The 19,633-nt window shown below is 36.4% G+C and overlaps 1 protein-coding gene across 1 annotated transcript in view; it reads left to right on the plus strand.

Moving 5' to 3' along the window:
- ANO3 (anoctamin 3) overlaps window positions 1-19,633 on the plus strand; it is a 445,447-nt gene that overhangs the window by 301,037 nt on the left and 124,777 nt on the right. The window contains 2 exon segments of the mRNA XM_052652757.1: window positions 10,277-10,435; window positions 16,200-16,300. Coding sequence (XP_052508717.1) covers window positions 10,277-10,435; window positions 16,200-16,300 — 260 coding nt within the window.

The following is a 19,633-nucleotide window of genomic DNA, read 5'->3' on the forward strand; positions in this document are numbered from 1 at the left end:
ATTATAGTTGCATACCAAGGCTCCTTGGCTGTTTCTCTAATTAAGGAGTGTAAAGCTAGAACTTCTGAGGAAAATATGGATCGGATAGCATCTGGACTGCTGTCTTCTAGTTTTGTATTAAATATAGCCAAAAAAATAATACAGAAACACAAAAACAAACACCACCACTGGAACCTAATTGGAAAGATTTTCATTATTTGAAGATTTGCAGGATATGATTAAGCCTGGAACAGACACTTGGCCTTATTAACTAACCTGCCTAATGGCCCCAAAATTGCAGAAGGGAGTTGAGCTAACTTGGTCCATGATGTAGCCTTAGTTTTGGGCTTCAGGGATCACAGAGTCTAAGAAACTTAACACTGGCTCCCTGTCTCAACAGGCGCAGTCTTCTGAGTGGGCCAGAGTCATGCTCTCCCACCTCTGGCCTTCCCTATCTGTGTTCCACTCGCTAACTTCAAAGAAAACAAATACCCAGGAAATGGGCATGGCAGTAATTGGTTGAATTCAAACTACCAAAATTTTGATAAAAAGAAGTGTTGGGGGCAGGGAGGACAGAAACTAGTAGCACCTGAGATCCTTGTATACTGGGGAGAGTTTATTTTTTCATAGACTAGGATGTCTTTAAGAAACAATCGTAGTAATTATTATTTCTAAAAGATTAGAAGAAACACTTCTAGAGGGGTAACTTTACTATTGGTAGAGATTTAAACTGATTTAGAAGGTAGTTTGGCATTATCTGCTAAAGTTGAAAATGAGCATTCTTTGTGACTCACCAGTTTTTCTCCTAGGTACATACTAGAAATGCATGCATAGGTGTATTTTAAGGTATACACGCGAATGTCTATTGTAGCTTTATTTGTAATAGGCAATACTGGAAACAGCCCAAATGTCCATTATTAGAAGAGAGCATAAATAATTAATTTTTGTTGTGTTCATATGGTAATATGACAGTGAAAAAATGACTACTAATGTATATGAAAATCAGGGATAAATTTCACACCCATAATATTACATGAAAGAAGCCAGACATGATAGATTGCTCATTATACATTTACATAAAGTTGAAAAAACTTAAAAGATGTATCCTTTGAAGATAAAGCTAAGAGAAAGTGAGATAATAGTACCATAAATAACAGGATTATGATTATTTTAGAGGAGCAGGATGTGGAGGGCATAATGATTGAGAGAGAAGGTTAACGGGGGTATTTATTGTTTCTTGGAGTAGTTATAAAGAGGTTTGTCTTATTATGCATTTTTATTGTTCTCTTTATTTCATAGCAAATCATGTTTCATAAGTACTTGTGAGGGATATCTGCTTTCCTTTGCTCTAGTTCCATATTCACAAAGACATCCTTTGGCATATTTATCTGTTTCTGTCTGTCTTTGTCCTGAGAATTATAACATTCCAAAATGTGGAAAGGTTCATTTGACTCATTAAAAAACAAGAAACATTCTAACAAGAATTAATATATTGCCTGCATTTTTATCTTGTTTTCTTGTGATAATCGCTAACAGTTTTAAAAACTTTGTAAAGTGAGTCAGATTATGTTGAGAGTACTCTGTATGCAATGCCTCATTTAGTCATAACAACAGTCATACAAGGTTGATATTTTTTTTCTTAACTTCAAGCCTGTAGGAATTGAGGCTAAGCAATGAAATTAAATTACATGTCTAAGAACACAGTAAATCAAAACCCATCTCTGTCTGATCTGGATCTCAATACATTAAGCAATATGTCATACTGCATTTTACTAACTCAAAGGTATAGTTAACAGATAATCAGCCATCACTTACTGATTAGTGACAAGATCTAATTTTGCAATGGTCTGAGAAAGGACTATAGTAAATCCACCGAGATAATATGACCCTTAATGGCTTCTGATATCCATTAATCCAGTTTCCTCTGGCTACACATTGACATTTTTTAACTCTGTGGCTCAGATCTCTCCTACTGCACGTGTTAGATAGCATTGTAACTAAACATCTCCTTGCCTATCACTCCATGTGAAAATGTGAAAGTGTTAGTCTCTCAGTTGTGTCTGACTCTTTGTGACCCCATGGACTGTAGCCTGCCAGGCTTCTCTGTCCATGGGATTTCCTAGTCAAAAATACTGTAGTGGATTGCCATTTCCTTCTCCAGGGGATCTTCCCAACCCAGGGATCAAACCCGCGTCTCTTGTGTCTGCTACATTGTAGGCAGATTCTTTACCCACTGAGCCACTGGAGAAGCCAATATGTATGCTAAAATCAGAAAATATTCAATGTCTTCTTATTTTTATCCCTGAGTTTAGCACAGCACCAGCACACATTAGATGTTCAATAAATGCTTGTTAGATCAAGAAGAACTAATGTTAGGAAAACTATACATTTCACAAGCAGTTGCTGCCATAATTTTATTTGAAGAATACCCTAAAATGCATTCTCATGCAAATAAGCAGGCTTTATTGCTATTTGGCAAATGGGCTAAAATCTTTGCAAACCTGAGTCATAACTTGCATATTCTTAAGATCTTCTTTAGGAAGTTGAGCTTTTTTGAAAGTCCCTGTGCTTCATGATTTGCAATGCCTTAAATAATTAAGTGGTTTTCAAAATTGTTGAAAGATTAGGTACCTGATAGATGATCTGCATCCCAGCTTCTGTGAGAGAAGCTGATTTTATTTTGTCTTCTGGGAAAAATAAACATGAAAAATTTGGTGTTAAATTGAATGCATTCCACGTTGTAATTGGAAAGCATTTCACTGTTCTAAATGAGTCTTGATTTTGGTGTCTAAATACAAAGATATATCTAAAAAATTTCCTGTCAATTCTGCTTTTAGGCAACATATTTGAACATGGCTTAATAAACATCTTGGTTGATGGTTGACATGTATGTATTAAAATATAATACGTGTGTGCATACTCAGTTGCTCAGTTGTGTCTGACTCTTTGTGACCCTGTGGACTGTAGTCTACCATGCACTTCTATCCATGGAACTTTTCAGGCAAAAATACTGGAGTGGATTGCCATTTCCTTCTCTAGGAGATCTTCCCAACCCAGGGACCGAACTTGCATCTCTTCCATCTCTGCACTGTCAAGTGGATTCTTTACCACTGAGCCACCAGGAAGTGCAAAATATAATACTCTAAGCTTAAATTATGTAGAACCTATGTTGTGTTCTTGATACATAATCCAGAAGAGGTTTCCAAATCTTATCATATTTCTTCTTTCTTTCTTTTAAAAAAAATTAATTTATTTATTTTAATTGGAGGCTAATTACTTTACAATATTGTAGTGGTTTTTGCCATACATTGACATGAATCATCTATGAGTGTACATGTGTTCCCCATCCTGAACCCCCCTCCCGCCTCCCTCCCTATCCCATCCCTCAGGGTCAATCCAGTACACCAGCCCTGAACACCTTGTCTCACGCATTAAACCTGGACTGGTGATCTATTTCATATATGAAAATATGCATATTTCAATGCTATTCTCTCAAATTATCCCACCCTCACCTTCTCCCACAGAGTCCAAAAGCCTGTTTTTACTTCTGTATCTCTTTTGCTGTCTCACATATAGGGTCATCGTTACCATCTTTCTAAATTCCATATATATGCATTAATATACTATATTGGTGTTTTTCTTTCTGACTTACTTCACTCTGTATAATAGGCTCCAATTTCTAATCCACCTCATTAGAATTGATTCAAATGCATTCTTTTTAATAGCTGAGTAATATTCCATTGTGTATATGTACCACAGCTTTCTTATACATTCATCTGCCAATGGATATCTAGGTTGCTTCCATGTCCCGGCTATTGTAAACAGTACTGGGATGAACATTAGGGTACATGTGTCTCTTTCAATTCTGGTTTCCTTGGTGTGTATGCCCAGCAGTGGGATTGCTGGGTCATATGGAAGAATTGATGCTTTTAAACTGTGGTGTTGGAGAAGACTCTTGAGAATCCCTTGGACTGCAAGGAGATCCAACCAGGCCATTCTGAAGGAGATCAACCCTGGGATTTCTTTCGAAGGAATGATGCTAAAGCTGAAACTCCAGTACTTTGGCCACCTCATGCGAAGAGTTGACTCATTGGAAAAGACTCTGATTCTGGGAGGGATTGGGGGCAGAAGGAGAAGGGGATGACAGAGGATGAGATGGCTGGATGACATCACTGACTCGATGGACGTGAGTCTGAGTGAACTCTGGGAGTTGGTGATAGACAGGGAAGCCTGGCGTGCTGCGATTCATAGGGTCACAGAGTCGAATATGATTGAGCAACTGAACTGAACTGATGGCAGTTCTATTTCCAGTTTTTAAAGGAATCTCCACACTGTTCTCTATAGTGGCTGTACTAGTTTGCATTCCTACCAACAGTGTGAGAGGTTTCCCTTTTCTCCACACCTTCCCCAGCATTTATTATTTGTAGACTTTTTGATAGCAGCCATTCTGACCAATGTGAGATGGTACCTCATTGTGGTTTTGATTTGCATTTCTCTAATAATAAGTGATGTTAAGGATCTTTTCATGCATTTGTTAGCCATTAGTATGTCTTCTTTGGAGAAATGTCTGTTTAGTTCTTTGGCTTGTTTTTTGATTGGGTCGTTTATTTTCTTGGAATTGAGTTGCAGAAACTCAATACAATACAAAAATACAAAAACTGTGTATTTTTGAGATTAATTCTTTGTCAGTTGCTTCATTTGCTATTATTTTCTCCCATTCTGAAGGCTGTCTTTTCACCTTGCTTATAGCTTCCTTCGTTGTGCAAAAGCTTTTAAGTTTAATCAGGTCCCATTTGTTTATTTTTGCTTTTATTTCCATTACTCTGGGAGGTGAGTCATAGAGGATCCTGCTGTGATTTATGTCAGAGAGTGTTTTGCCTACTTTTTCCTCTAGGAGTTTTATAGTTTCTGGTCTTACATTTAGATCTTTAATCCATTTTGAGTTTATTTTTGTGTATGGTGTTAGAAAGTGTTTTAGTTTCATTCTTTTAGAAATGGTTGACCAGTTTTCCCAGCACCACTTGTTAGAGAGATTGTCTTTACTCCATTGTATATTCTTGCCTTCTTTGGCAAAGATAAGATGTCCATAGGTGTGTGGATTTACCTCTGGGTTTTCTTATTTTGTTCCATTGATCTATATTTCTGTCTTTGTGCCAATACCATACTGTCTTGATGACTGTAGCTTTGTAGTATAGCCTGAAATCAGGCAGGTTGATTCCTCCAGTTCCATTCTTCTTTCTCAAGATTGCTTTGGCTATTCAAGGTTTTTTGTATTTCCATACAAATTGTGAAATTATTTGTTCTAGCTCTGTGAAAAATACCGTTGGTAGCTTGCTAGGGATTGCAATGAATCTATAGATTGCTTTGGGTAGTGTACTCATTTTCACTATATTGATTCTTCAGATCCATGTACATGGTATATTTTTCCATCTATTTGTGTTATCTTTGATTTCTTTCATCAGTGTTTTATAGTTTTCTATATATAGGTCTTTTGCTTCTTTAGGTAGATTTATTTCTAAGTATTTTATTCTTTTCGTTGCAATGGTGAATGGAATTGTTTCCTTAATTTCTTTCTGTTTTCTCATTGTTAGTGTATAGGAATGCAAGGAATTTCTGTGTGCTAATTTTATATCCTGCAACTTTATTATATTCATTGATTAGCTCCAGTAATTATCTGGTGGAGTCTTTAGGGTTTTCTGTGTAGAGGATCATGTCATTTGCAACCAGTGAGAGCTTTGCTTCTTCTTTTCCAATCTGGATTCCTTTTATTTCTTTTTCTTCTCTGACTGCTGTGGCTAAAACTTCCAAAACTATGTTGAATAGTAGTGGTGAGAGTGGATACCCTTGTCTTGTTCCTGAGTTTAGAGGCATTGCTTTCAATTTTTCACCATCTAGGATAATGTTTGCTGCGGGTTTATCATAATGGCTTTTATTGTGTTGAGGTATGTTCCTTCTATGCCTGCTTTCTGGAGGGTTTTTAATCATAAATGGATGTTGAATTCTGTCAAAGGCTGTCTCTGCATCTATTGAGATAATCATATGGTTTTTATTTTTCAATTTGTTAATGTGATATATCATATTGATTGATTTGCAAATATTGAAGAATCTTTGCATCCCTGGGATAAAGCCCACTTGTTCATGATGTATGATCTTTTTAAATATATTGTTGTATTTTGTTTGCTAAAATTTTGTTAAGGATTTTTGCATCTATGTACATCAGTGATATTGGCCTGAAGTTTTCTTTTTTTTGTGGCATCTTTGTCTGGTTTTGGTATTAGGGTGATGGTGGCCTCATAGAATGAGTTTGCTTGCCATATTTCTTTATCATCATTTTGAAAACTACTTTTCTTTTTGCCTGATCAATTGGTCAAACTTTTTATTCATAATTTATACTATAGAATAGTTAGATACAAAACTAGAATCCTAGTTAATAGAGTTTGATTGTAACATGTTTACAAAGATACAAGAACTGTTAATATTACCTAAGGTCACTTATTATAAAAATGTAAAAGATGTAGTTTTTTTTTTAAATTTTCAAATTGTAAGGCAGTTGATTTTCTGGAAGAGTTTAACATTTATTTTGCTTAATCTTAGAGTAATGAGTAATAACTATCAGAGTTCCACTTTCTTAAAGTTGGTAAAGCACATAAAATATTTTAAAAGCTATCTTACTGTCTCATTATTTTCCTACCAACCAATCATTTGATTTCTAGATCATCTCATTGAAAGGTTTTACCTTCACGTGGGCTAAGTATGTTATTATTAATTTAAGATCAGGTGATACTTAATACTAGACTAGTATTAAGAGGATGGTATACTTTAGGCAAAATAAAATGCAGAGGGAAAATTTTATATAACCTTATTTTAACTTTGTCTTTGTTTATATTATCATGGGGATGCCTGGAGGCAGTGGGTCATATGTATAAAACAAAGTACAAGCCAGGGGTTTTGCAGTTCTGCTATAATTTTGTGATCAATCATCTTATTCTAATTTGATTTGTGTTAATGTTGGAGGAAAGAGGATGAGAAATGATTACATGAGCTTTTAATGGCATTATATTTTTGAGGTAATTCCTGTCTGGATACACATTACATGGGTTATTCCATTCTTTCCATTCCCTTCTTTTCTTCTATCCTTTCTTCCTTCTTCCCATAAAGATCTATTGGTGCGTACTATGTGTCTGGCTCTGAGTTAGATGTTTGAAATACTAAAGGAAATCAGTCTTGATTATTCATTGGAAGGACTGATGATGAAGCTGAAGCTACCATACTTTGGCCACCTGATATGAAGAACTGACTCATTGGAGTTCAGACCCTGGGAAAGATTGAAGGCAGGAGGAAAAGGGGACAACAGAAGATGAGATGGTTGGATGGTATCACTGACTCAATGGACATGAGTTTGAGCAAGCTCTGTGTGTTGGTGATGGACAGGGAAGCCCAATGTGCTGCAGTCCATGGGGTTGCAAAGAGTCGGACATGACTGAGCGACTGAACTGAACTGAACATGTTGGAATTTAACAGTCGTTAAGAAAATAGGGTAAGGAAAGGAGAATCAAGAGTGGAGTATCGTGGAAAACAGCTGAAGGGTCTCGAAGAGAGGAGTTACATAATGTAATTTACAATGTGGAGGATCACTCAAGTGTCTTAACTGTCATGCTGAGAATAGATTTTAGAGAAGCAAAGGTAGAAGCTAGGAGATGAGTCAGACTATTGTGATAATGTCGTCAATAGATGACATATCTTAGAACAGAGTAGTGTTGAGGATGTTAGAAAGTGATCAGATTCTAAATATATTTTGAAGAATGTTCCAACGATTTGCATGTTAGATGGGTGAAAATAGAGGAAACAAAGACTCGAGATTTTTGATCTGAGCAATTTAAAGAATAGGTTTGCAGCCAATCAAAATAACAAGGGTTTTGGGGAACATTTGCTTAGATAAAATAAGGAATTCCATTTTGGACAGTCAGCTTTGATATGTCCATTAGATATCCAAGTGAAATCTCTGGAGTGGTGGAGGCAAAAGAATTCTAAAGCCTGAAGTTAATTATGTCTTCTCCAGCTACTAATCCTCAGTATCTCTACCCTATAGGAACTATAAATCATAGGCCTTTTGAGGGGTTAGCCTTCTATTACTGCCAACCCCCGGACCTAGTAATGTGTACCTACATATGCTTGTCTTTTTCAATATAGTTGTCAAGACCACTATAAGAGTTCTAGTTTCACTATTTCCTTTTCTGTGACATCTGGGATGTTACTCAACCTTTTTGGCTTCTATGTACTCATGTCAATATCTACCTTAAAGAATTATGAGAATAAATCACTTGGCACATTGTCTGGCACCATGGTTAGAGGTCAGTTAGTGATAGCCATTATTATCATCATTATTATGGGCTTCCCTGGTGGCTCAGATGGTTAAGAATCCACCTGCAATGCAGGAGACCTGGGTTTGATCCCTATGCTGGGAAGATCCCCTGGAGGAGAGCATGGCAACCCACTCCAGTATTCTTGTCTAGAGAATCTTCACGGACAGAGAAGCCTGGTGGGCTACAACCCATGGGGTTGCAAAGAGTAGGACATGACTGAGAGACTAAAGGCAGCACACGTTGTGCAACTACAAGGCAGTGGTGACTCTGCTTGGGTTGTTACTTAGTCACCTTGTAGTATCCAATAAAGTAATCCTGGGACTCTCAAGACCTTCTTATTCATTGGAGAAAAGAATGTGTAAAGTCTTCTTGTCCTTGAGCCTGGAAGTCTCTGCTGCTGCTAAATCATTTCAGTTGTGTCCGACTCTGAGACCCCATAGACGGCAGCCCACCAGGCTCCTCTGTCCCTGGGATTCTCCAGGCAAGAATACTGGAGTCTCTAGTACCCCTGAATTCACACACTTGAACCTATTTTCTCCAAGAAGACAGCTCCTGAGCCACCTGACCTGTTCCTGTAGGATTACAATCGCTCAGATATCAGTTTTTGTTGCTTTACTTGGCTGACTTGTTGGCCACTAGGTTACTCTGGTCCTCACTTTTTTAAACCTTAAGCTGCATATATGTCCTAAGCAGGCTCCTCCAAAGAAGTCTGAGATCCCTTTTTTTGAAATTATCAGTTAACTCTCAGAATGTTAGGACATTTTTTAAGCTCAAGAATGCCTGTATGGGAAAAATGGGACAGAGATTTGGTACAGATAATCAAATAGCTTGACAGGAAACATGGAAAAAGAAGGATAATGTATCCAATAGCTAAAAACATGGACCAGGAATAAAAATTGAATTAAAGTAATATTGAGCTGTTTACTGACAAAGTGCCAGCTCCCAAAAACAGGCCATTACAAAAATCAGGTGATTGCTGAAATTAATTTTATTAAAGTTACAGCAAGTAAGGATATCATCTGGGTAGTCTTAGTAGTTTTACAAAGATGAAGTTGGGAAAGAGTTTTCAGAAGGTTCTAGGACCTGGGCTGGTAGATATTAAGGTAAATCTTGCAAGGCAGGCAGTTGGTTGAAAATTGGGCAGCATCTGTGAAAAACAGCTGGGATAGGTGGACAGAGCAAGGTGAGTACCTTAAAGAAAGCACATGATTAGTCTTAGTAAGTAGGTGATTGTCATCAGATCATAGTCTTATACTCTGGGGGGAAGTATTTCTTGGAACAAGCAGTTCAGAAATTATTGTTTGGTGTTGAACATAGGTTCAGGGAAATAATGCCTCATCTGAGTATTATTTCATGGAGGAAATTATGTTAATTTCAGTTCTCAGTACTTATGTTGTTTAAGCTTTGTTGTCTTTATTTTTGGAAGGCAAGTTTGAGTTTTGAGTAAGATAAAACATGTAAAACATCTATGTCTGGGCCTGATTTTGAGCAAATGTTCAATGTATATAGGCTGTTATTATTTTTATAGGGTTTTATTGAATAAAACATATACCTTTAGATGCTAACATCAGAGAATCCATGTTCTGGTGTCAGACTAATTTCAAATCCTAGAACATCACTGGTAGCTTGTTTCCTACTGTAAGGTGGGGAGGAATGAGGGAGGGGAGTTCAGGATGGGGAACACGTGTACACCTGTGGCGGATTCATGTTGAAGTATGGCAAAACCAATACAACATTGTAAAGTAATTAACCTCCAATTAAAATAAATTTATATTAAAAAATGAAAACTTTAAAAATTATCTTTTCACGTTTCATAATTGGATGTAAAAAATACATTTTTACATTGGATTGCAAATATTTGAAAAAAGTGTCTGAAGGCTGAATGTGTGTGCTTAGCCAACCTACACTATTAACAACCATTGCTTTATTTGCAGAATGACATGAATTACATAGCATCCAGTGGACTTCTATTCAAAGATGGCAAAAAGCGGATTGATTACATCTTGGTTTATAGAAAGTCAAATATACAATATGACAAAAGAAACACATTTGAAAAGAACCTCAGAGCGGAAGGCTTAATGTTAGAAAAGGAGGTAGGTGCTTTAATAATATTAGCTATATGATACAATGTGCTGGAAGAGATATGATATTTTACATTTTAATATAAAAGGTATAACATATGGCTTTTAAAAACATATAGCAATTTTCTCCCACATGGAAAAGAAACGCATATGTATAGTCATATTTTAAAATATTTTCCTTTTTTACTCTATACATTTCTGTAAATTAAAATATTTTGCAAAGGGCATAGCTGTTTTTACTTTTTTTTTAATTAAAGAAGGAATGATCCTATATAAAGTACAAAACTCTATGAAAAGAAAACCAAAATGTTGAAAGAAATGAGTCTGTCAAACCGTTAATATCTAGATTTTAATATTTTAGTAAGCATGTTTGAAATTTGTGTCTAGAGCTCAAATGAGGAGTCTAAACTGAAAGTGAATGCTTTAATCTTTAGAACATAGATGGTAATATAAGCTGTTTTAGTATGAGATCATTGGAAGGAACCATAAAAAAAAAAGAGCCTAAAAGTGAGCCTATAAAAAGTAGGGGTCGGGGGGGGGGGGGGGGGGGGATAAATGGTTGAAGGTGTTGGATGTAGGTGGAAGTAGAAGAGATGAGGAGTCACAGCGAACAGTGGTTACCAGGGTTAAATACGGCTCAGAAGTCGAGTGAGACAAGAAAGAGTCCCAGTTAATTGGAGAATATGGAGATCTTTGGTAAAATCAGTGAGAATCTTTTCTCTGAGGAGATAGAATGGGACGAGTTGAAGAGTGACTGGATAATGGAAAAATAGAGGCTGTGGCAAATGTCATCTGTTTGTTCATCTGAGAATGGAAGCATGAAGAGTGGTAGCCCGAGATGGAAATGAGGTCTCATGAAGTTTTACTTCTTTCTTTCTGTTTTCTTTTTTTCTTGTATGTGATGTTTAAATAATGAGGAGGAAGGAAGGGTGAATGGAGAGAGGCAGGGAAAGAAAGAAATAGAAGAGAAAGATTGAGGAGACAGAAGACAGATGAGTAAAAAAAATTGAAAGGCCTTTAGGTGAAAATTAAGGGTGAGATCCAGTATACAGTTAGAATATCAAGTGTAATATCAGGAAAAATTAAGATTCCTTAATTGTATTTTAAAGTTAATTTTCTGCAATCATTTATTTTGGTTTTCAAAGATATGTTTACTTATATTCTTAATTCTAAGAGTATTAACATTGGTTTTTTAAATGGTTGAATTAATTAGGACTAGATTAATTATCATAATGTTAATGTGTAAAATTAACAAAAAACAGTTTAAGTGAACAAAACATATTTATGTAATAAACATGCTAACTTTATATATGAAATAAGCATGTTATATTTATATATAAAAAAGTCTTAAAATTTCTAATCAAGAAATTGTTCAGTACTATTTTTATTACTTTTCTATTGCTGCTTAATGCATCACCACATATCCAGCAGCTTAAAATAAAACCCATTTGTTAGCCCACAGTTCTGCAAATCAGGAGTTTGTGTATGGTGAACACTTGGCTCTGTTTCTTGCAAGACTTAAATCAGTGTGTTGAATAGGCTTGCATTCACACCTGGAACTTAGGGTATTCTTTCAAGCTTATGTGGTTGTGATAGAATTCAGTTCCTTGTGGTTGTAGGACTGAAATCCACATCTCCTTGCTAGCTATAAGCCAGGTACCTCTCTCAGTTCCTAGAGGCCATTCTGATTCCTTGCTGCATGCTCCCCACCCATGTTCAAAACCAGCAGCAGAGACTCTCCTTTGTGTACCTCTGCTGTTTTGAATCTCTTTTGCCAAGAAGAGTCCCCTTCAGGGAATCATCTGCCATGGAGAATAATCTCTCTGTTTTAAAAGCAAATGTGCCATATAAAGAACTTAATCATGAGACTGAATATGCCATCATATTCACAGGTCCTGTAGATTGTTCAAGATGAAGACAAGGCATGAAGATCTAAGGGGATTTCTTAGAATTCTGCCAACCACATTATTAAAAAATTCAATATCCTATGTATTGCCTTTTTAAGCAAGTAGGCATAGAAAGAAACAATGTTATGATAATAATATAGAACATAGATATGTTTTTGGTTTCAACTTTATGTTAACTGATGACTAAATGGCATCTAAATAGTTATACCTATATGAACTATCAAATCCAGTGTTTTGCATTATCATGAACTTTTATTTCTTCTTAAAATTTCTAGTATTATAGTATGTGTGCTTTATTTGAAGCTTAATTTTAATAAGTATTAAATTGAAAATATTTAGGTCTTGTCACAGGTGGAAAAGGAAAATGAAATTGTGAAAATGTCAGCAAGTATTGGATTTTTAGCAGAAAAAATGGGAGTATTCCCTAGGAAACAAGTTCCCATTTTTAAAATTTATTTTCAACAGAGTTAAGCACTGAGCCTGGCACAGAGTATATCTCAAATCCTCATTAAATTGCATGTTGATGTGGATAGTTTCTAGATGATAACATCAGCAACAGATAATGATTCATGTTTGAAGACTGTGCAGATAAATAGGTAGATGATCTCTGTCAAGATATGTTCTTTATTATCCAAGTGTATTTCCAGATTATATCAGCATTTTACCTTTATCTTATACTTAGTATAGCAAGCTACCATATTCTATATTTTTTCAGCTCCCTGCCACCAACTTGCAGAGTGACATTGTAAAAACACACTTAAAATTTCCTTTTTTTTCTCAAGAATGAATCTTCTACCTCCTGAAAATTTTGGATGGAATAATTAAATAATAATGTGAAGTGTGAAGGCTGTGGGTGTTTTGTTCCCCTGGAAAAGCCTGCCTGCATCAGAGCTAAACAGAATAGTGCCAGATTGGGAGCTTCTGATTCCAAGGGAGAAAGTAATCTTGCTTTCTGCCAACACCATCCCTTCATCAACCCCCTGCTGCAAGGAAATAAAACTATTTTGTTTTTTTTTTTTAAGTAGAGGTATAACAAAAGAGAAATTAAGTTGAAGAAGTTATAAGACAATTCATGCTTCTTAGAAAAAATATATACATATATATGTATGTAGATATTAATATATTTTAGACATACAAAATTAAAAATGTTATAGCTGTATGTGCCCTTAGCTTGATGTTTCACTGGTGGTAGAATTAATGCAGTAATGTACTTCTGAAGCATCTACTTTATTTGGGTGTATTAGATTTTTTTCACATCTTAAGAGTTGACCAGACTGAATTAATTATCAGTGCTAAGCCAGCTATTCATGATGCTAATTTGAACCTGACATAGTACCTCTTCCAAAATAATTCTGGCTTATTTCCTTTCTTATCTTCATTGTCTCTTGCTTAGGTACAAGTTACAAAGAATGTGTACTCAAAGTAAGTGAACTCATTCATTCATTCATCCATTCAATGAATGCTTAGTGAATGACTACTCTGTGCCAGGTGTAGAACTAGGTGCTCAGTAGACATAAATGAACAAAGCAAATACCCCTCCTCTCACAGCACTTACATAAATAGAAGATAATAAACATTCATTAGAAGATAATAAACACTATAGAAAAAAATGGAGTGAGGTAAGGATGATGGAGTGAAGCAGGCAAGTAATAGCAAGTGACCAAATGATGGAAGTAGAGTGAATGAGAGGGAGATTAGTAGGAGAAAGGTTTAACAAGATATCGAGGGTGAGGTTGTAAAAGGCTGTGTAGGTCATTGGAAAAACTTTGGTTTTCACTCTAATTCAAATGAGGTTCTGAGAAAGTATATGATCTGAGTTATATTTTAAAGAATAACTCTGGCCGTTGTGCTATGAATAGACCATTGGCGGCAAGAATATGAACAAAACTCTATTAGAAAACACTGTAAGACTCTAGACCAGAGATGGTGGTGATAGCCCAGAGCAGTAGCTGTGGAAGAAGTGGGGCGCCACCAGTTCTAGCTGCACATGCTGTGAAGAAAAACAAGCTACGAACCAACTGATAGTATGAAACCCAAGCTCTCCTGTGGTGGAGGTTAAGCCTTCCCAGATCTCTCCCAACTCCCATGCATGTTATAGTCATTCCTTCTTCATGCTGCTAATATATTCTGGCAGCCAACATGGCTAGGTGTTAAGAACTGTGATGCTCTGTGGGAGAGTCTGATCTCCATTCACACCAGAATAAGGCTTAGCTCCTGAGAAATGATTTTTTTTTTTTTTTGTCCGGACACCTGCTTATTCCTCAAAAGAGATCCCCACCCTCAAACTTCTGAGAAACCACTGGAGAGAATGTAATGATCTAACATCAGTGCACTTCTCAAGGGATTGGTTGTTATCTTAAATCATCCCACCTGTAGAATGCGTCATTCTGGTGGAGACTGATTTTGTCTAAGTCTGGATTGGTTTTCATAGAAGTCTCACTTCCAGATTCTGGGATGAAATGAGCATTAAATATGTTTTCTTTAATCCTGAGGGTCCCATTTTCTCTGTCTTTGAGTAACTGCTGGAAAGTAACCCACACCTCCCCAGGAACTGAGCAATGACATAAAAGCATAAGGTACTTTGAATACATAAAGAGGAAGGATAAATTTCCCAAAGGAACTATAGTCTGTAGAAATACAGTTTTATTACAATTTATACTAAGTTTTATTTCAAAGAAAATTTAACTTTTCAATGACTTGATTCAAGTCCTCAACTTCAGAGTTTTCCCCAATCATACGTTGTTCCTGGCTTTTTACTTGTATAATTCAAAGCCTATTATAGAAGGCCTAAAAACCAAGGCACTGCTCCGCCAAAGATGAATCAAGGAGCTATTTACTGAGAAAAAGGAAAAAAAAAAAAAAAAAAAAAAAAGAATTATTCTAGTGAAGCTTTGAAAATAGCCATTACTTTGGCCATGGTGTGATTCTAGAAGCATGCTCTCACTGGGAATGAACATTTTGGTAAACTTCTTGTACTTGAGCTCCTTATAGTCTAGTCTCTCATAAGACTCATGACAACTCTATGAGGTAAGACCATTCTCTCCATTTCCCAAGAGAGAAAACTGAGGATCAGAGAAATTAGGTAATTTCCCCAAGATCCTAGAGTTAATAAATGATAGAAATGGAATTTGTACTTACCTCTTTGTGATTCTAAACCCTGTGTTTTTTCTTCCATACTGTGTCATTTCTTCCAAGTAGGCATTTAGGATTAAAGAAATTGACCAGAGTACTCAAGTTTGTTATAAGCTCCTTAGATAATCCCAATGCCCACTTTATTTTGCTTTAAAACCTCTTGTCTAGATCAAAGACACAAATTATTATGATCTCTTGCAGGAAACATTAAACTAACCTTTTAAGATTCAAGTAAGTATGCAAAATTGACAGCTCTGCAAGGGCATGGACTTGTAGGTCTTATACTCTGTTTATCCCCAGAATTTTCATAGGCTCTCACAACTATAATAGTAATTGCTCAATAAAATATGCTAGAAGAATAAATGAATGAATAACTGGTATAAATGTCAGTGTTGTCTACCCACCTTGTCCAGGAAAGAAAGGATCATGAGAAAGTTTACAACCAGAATAGCTTCAGAGTCCTAATTGGCTCATGATTATTCTGGTTGGTGGCTCTGGTCAAGGAAGAAAGCGTGCTGACTCACATGGATGATTATTTCTTGCATACAATGGCATTATTACATTTTTATTAAGATAATTCTGTGTTAAGAAATTTTATTCATATAAATTCCTTTAAAATCAGTGATAATGATTCCTGTATATATAAAGGGGACAGTGTTCTCCCCTGTCAGGTCAAATTGTGACATGATATTATCAGCTCTGATTCTAATTGGCATCTGTTCTGTTGCCCTTTACAGCCAGCTGTTGCAAACCCGGATATCATGTTTATTAAAATTCACATTCCATGGGACACACTGTGCAAGTATGCAGAGAGACTGAATATTAGGATGCCCTTCAGGTATTTTCAGGTTTTATTTCATTCTATCTCAGAATATATTAAGATGAGCCTGTTTTTTGCAAAACCAGAGAGTAATAAATGTAATTCTTTCTGCAGAAGAAATGCTTTTTTTTCCCCCAAGTTTAGTTAATTTTGGCCATTTATCTTACCTTCTAATTTCCTTGCCTAATGTAAGCTTCCAGGTTCCCTGGATGCTTTATATCATTTCTAGCTGGACTAGACTGGAAGGAGGGAAAGAAAGTTGTTTTCTAATTTTACTTACTATTCCCCAAATCAGTCTCACTTATTTAATATAGGTAGATGGAACTCTTATTTTTGTGACAGAAGTAAGAGTGTAGCATTCTTATGTATACAGATTCGGCGTTCTTCTCTGTATAGAAGTTATCAGAAATCTTTCCTCAGGTGAAGATCAACCAGATAGTTTCTTAACTCTGTTCTCAGTGCCAAAGGATAAATGGTAATGAAAGACCTTCTTAGTTCAAAGATGTTTCAGTCTTTCCTATAGGCAAGACTACAGGAAAGTAAAAAATTGAATAGACCTATTTCCCCATATTGTGTGTTTTGTGTTATATGCAGAATGTATCACTTTTCTTCCTGATCTCTCACAATGAAATCCAAGTGTTTCTACTATGCATGAACTGTCATTGGAGCTCAGTATGCTTCATCAACTGCTAAAAAAGGTTTTAAAACGTTCAGGGTAACAAAATGCCAAGGAAAAGAGCCTCTAGATAATGAATTTGTATGAACAGTAAGAGGGCAATTAAAAACTGTGAAGAAATTTATCAGACCTGGTAGCATGGAAGAGGCCAGATCTGTGAGAGGGCTGCCAGCCTCGGGTCGCATGACAAGCCTCGAGAGTCTTGTCTTTTTAGTCATCTGAAATTCCTCAGGCTTTGGAAGTTGCCCCCACAAGTCGTTGCCCACAAAGCAGAAATTGATTAAGCACTGGCAACTACTGAGGAATTTTACAGTGACAATATTAGAATTAGATACCTAAATTGACTCCCATTCCCATTTGGGTCAATCTCAAGGGAAATCAATCCAGTCAGTCTTAAGGGAAATTGACCCTGAATACTCATTGAAAGGATCGATGCTGAAGCTGAAGCTCCAGTATTTTGGTCATCTGATGGGGAAATCGACTCATTGGAAAAGTCACTGGTGCTGGGAAAGATTGAGGGTAGAAGGAGAAGAAGCTATCAGAGGATGAGGTGGCTAGATGGCATCACTGATGCAATGGACATGAACTTGGGCAAACTTTGGGAGATGGTGAGGGACAGAGAGGCCTGGGGTGCTGCAGTCCATGGAGTTGCAAACAGTTGGACATGACTGGGCAACTGAACAACCTGTTTGAGAAATAGTTTCAAAATCCTCTATATAGATAATTATAAGATAGGTAAATAATATCTTGAAGAGCTTGGCAAAAATAATAATAGTAACAAAATAAAGAACAAAAGAAGATGAACACAGAAAAGAAAATTCCTTAGAATTCTTTAGCACCTTATATAAGTTATTAATATGATATCTATAAGAACCTGAAGTTTGTACATTTTCATGAAACTTGATCCCTGAAAGAAGCAAGTAAGGACATATGAAATATTATTTGTGTTGTGATTAGATAGTTTGAAGTCTCCAGAAGACTTCTTTCAATTCAGGTCATTTTACTGAGCCAATCTTGAGAGTACAAATAGGTAAGTAAACACTGTGCTACTCTACGTCTCTTGACTTCTGACGAATTTTTTCCTCCTGACACCATGTCTCCTTCTTAAAAAAGTCTTTTGAAATACATGCCTGTGACTTATTTCAGGCTGACAATGGGAGAATATTTGCCTTTTGCTCTATCTGGTTTCTTCTTGTTTGGTCTGTATGTATACATGCTACACAGAATCATTCAGAATTAAAACAATGAGATTCATTTTGTGTGTGTGTGTGTGTGTTCTGCCCATTGTCTTTGTTTTTTTTTTTTTAATTTTAAAATCTTTAATTCTTACATGCTTTCCCAAACATGCACCCCCCTCCCACCTCCCTCCCCATAACATCTCTCTGGGTCATCCCCATGCACCAGCCCCAAGCATGCTGTATCCTGCGTCAGACATAGACTGGCGATTCGATTCTTACATGATAGTATACATGTTAGAATGCCATTCTCCCAAATCATCCCACCCTCTCCCTCTCCCTCTGAGTCCAAAAGTCCGTTATACACATCTGCGTCTTTTTTGCTGTCTTGCATACAGGGTCGTCATTGCCATCTTTCTAAATTCCATATATATGTGTTAGTATACTGTATTGGTGTTTTTCTTTCTGGCTTACTTCACTCTGTATAATAGGCTCCAGTTTCATCCATCTCATCAGAACTGATTCAAATGTATTCTTTTTAATGGCTGAGTAATACTCCATTGTGTATATGTACCACAGCATTCTTTTCCATTCATCTGCTGATGGACATCTAGGTTGTTTCCATGTCCTGGCTATTATAAACAGTGCTGCGATGAACATTGGGGTACATGTGTCTCTTTCAATTCTGGTTTCCTCGGTGTGTATGCCCAGCAGTGGGATTGCTGGGTCATATGGCAGTTCTATTTGCAATTTTTAAAGGAATCTCCACACTGTTCTCCATAGTGGCTGTACTAGTTTGCATTCCCACCAACAGTGTAGGAGGGTTCCCTTTTCTCCACACCCTCTCCAGCATTTATTGCTTGTAGATTTTTGGATCGCAGCCATTCTGACTGGTGTGAAGTGGTACCTCATTGTGGTTTTGATTTGCATTTCTCTAATAATGAGTGATGTTGAGCATCTTTTCGTGTGTTTGTTAATCATCCATATGTCTTCTTTGGGGAAATGTCTATTTAGTTCTTTTGCCCATTTTTTGATTGGGTCGTTTATTTTTCTGGAATTGAGCTGCATAAGTTGCTTGTATATTTTTGAGATTAGTTGTTTGTCAGTTGCTTCATTTGCTATTATTTTCTCCCATTCAGAAGGCTGTCTTTTCACCTTGCTTATATTTTCCTTTGTTGTGCAGAAGCTTTTAATTTTAATTAGATCCCATTTGTTTATTTTTGCTTTTATTTCCAGTATTCTGGGAGGTGGATCATAGAGGATCCTGCTGTGATTTATGTCTGAGAGTGTTTTGCCTATGTTCTCCTCTAGGAGTTTTATAGTTTCTGGTCTTGCATTTAGATCTTTAATCCATTTTGAGTTTATTTTTGTGTGCGGTGTTAGAAAGTGATCTAGTTTCATTCTTTTACAAGTGGTTGACCAGTTTTCCCAGCACCGCTTGTTAAAGAGATTGTCTTTACTCCATTGTATACTCTTGCCTCCTTTGTCAAAGATAAGGTG

The sequence above is a fragment of the Budorcas taxicolor genome, chromosome 15 (genome assembly GCF_023091745.1).
Source record: "Budorcas taxicolor isolate Tak-1 chromosome 15, Takin1.1, whole genome shotgun sequence".
Lineage (NCBI taxonomy): Eukaryota > Metazoa > Chordata > Mammalia > Artiodactyla > Bovidae > Budorcas > Budorcas taxicolor.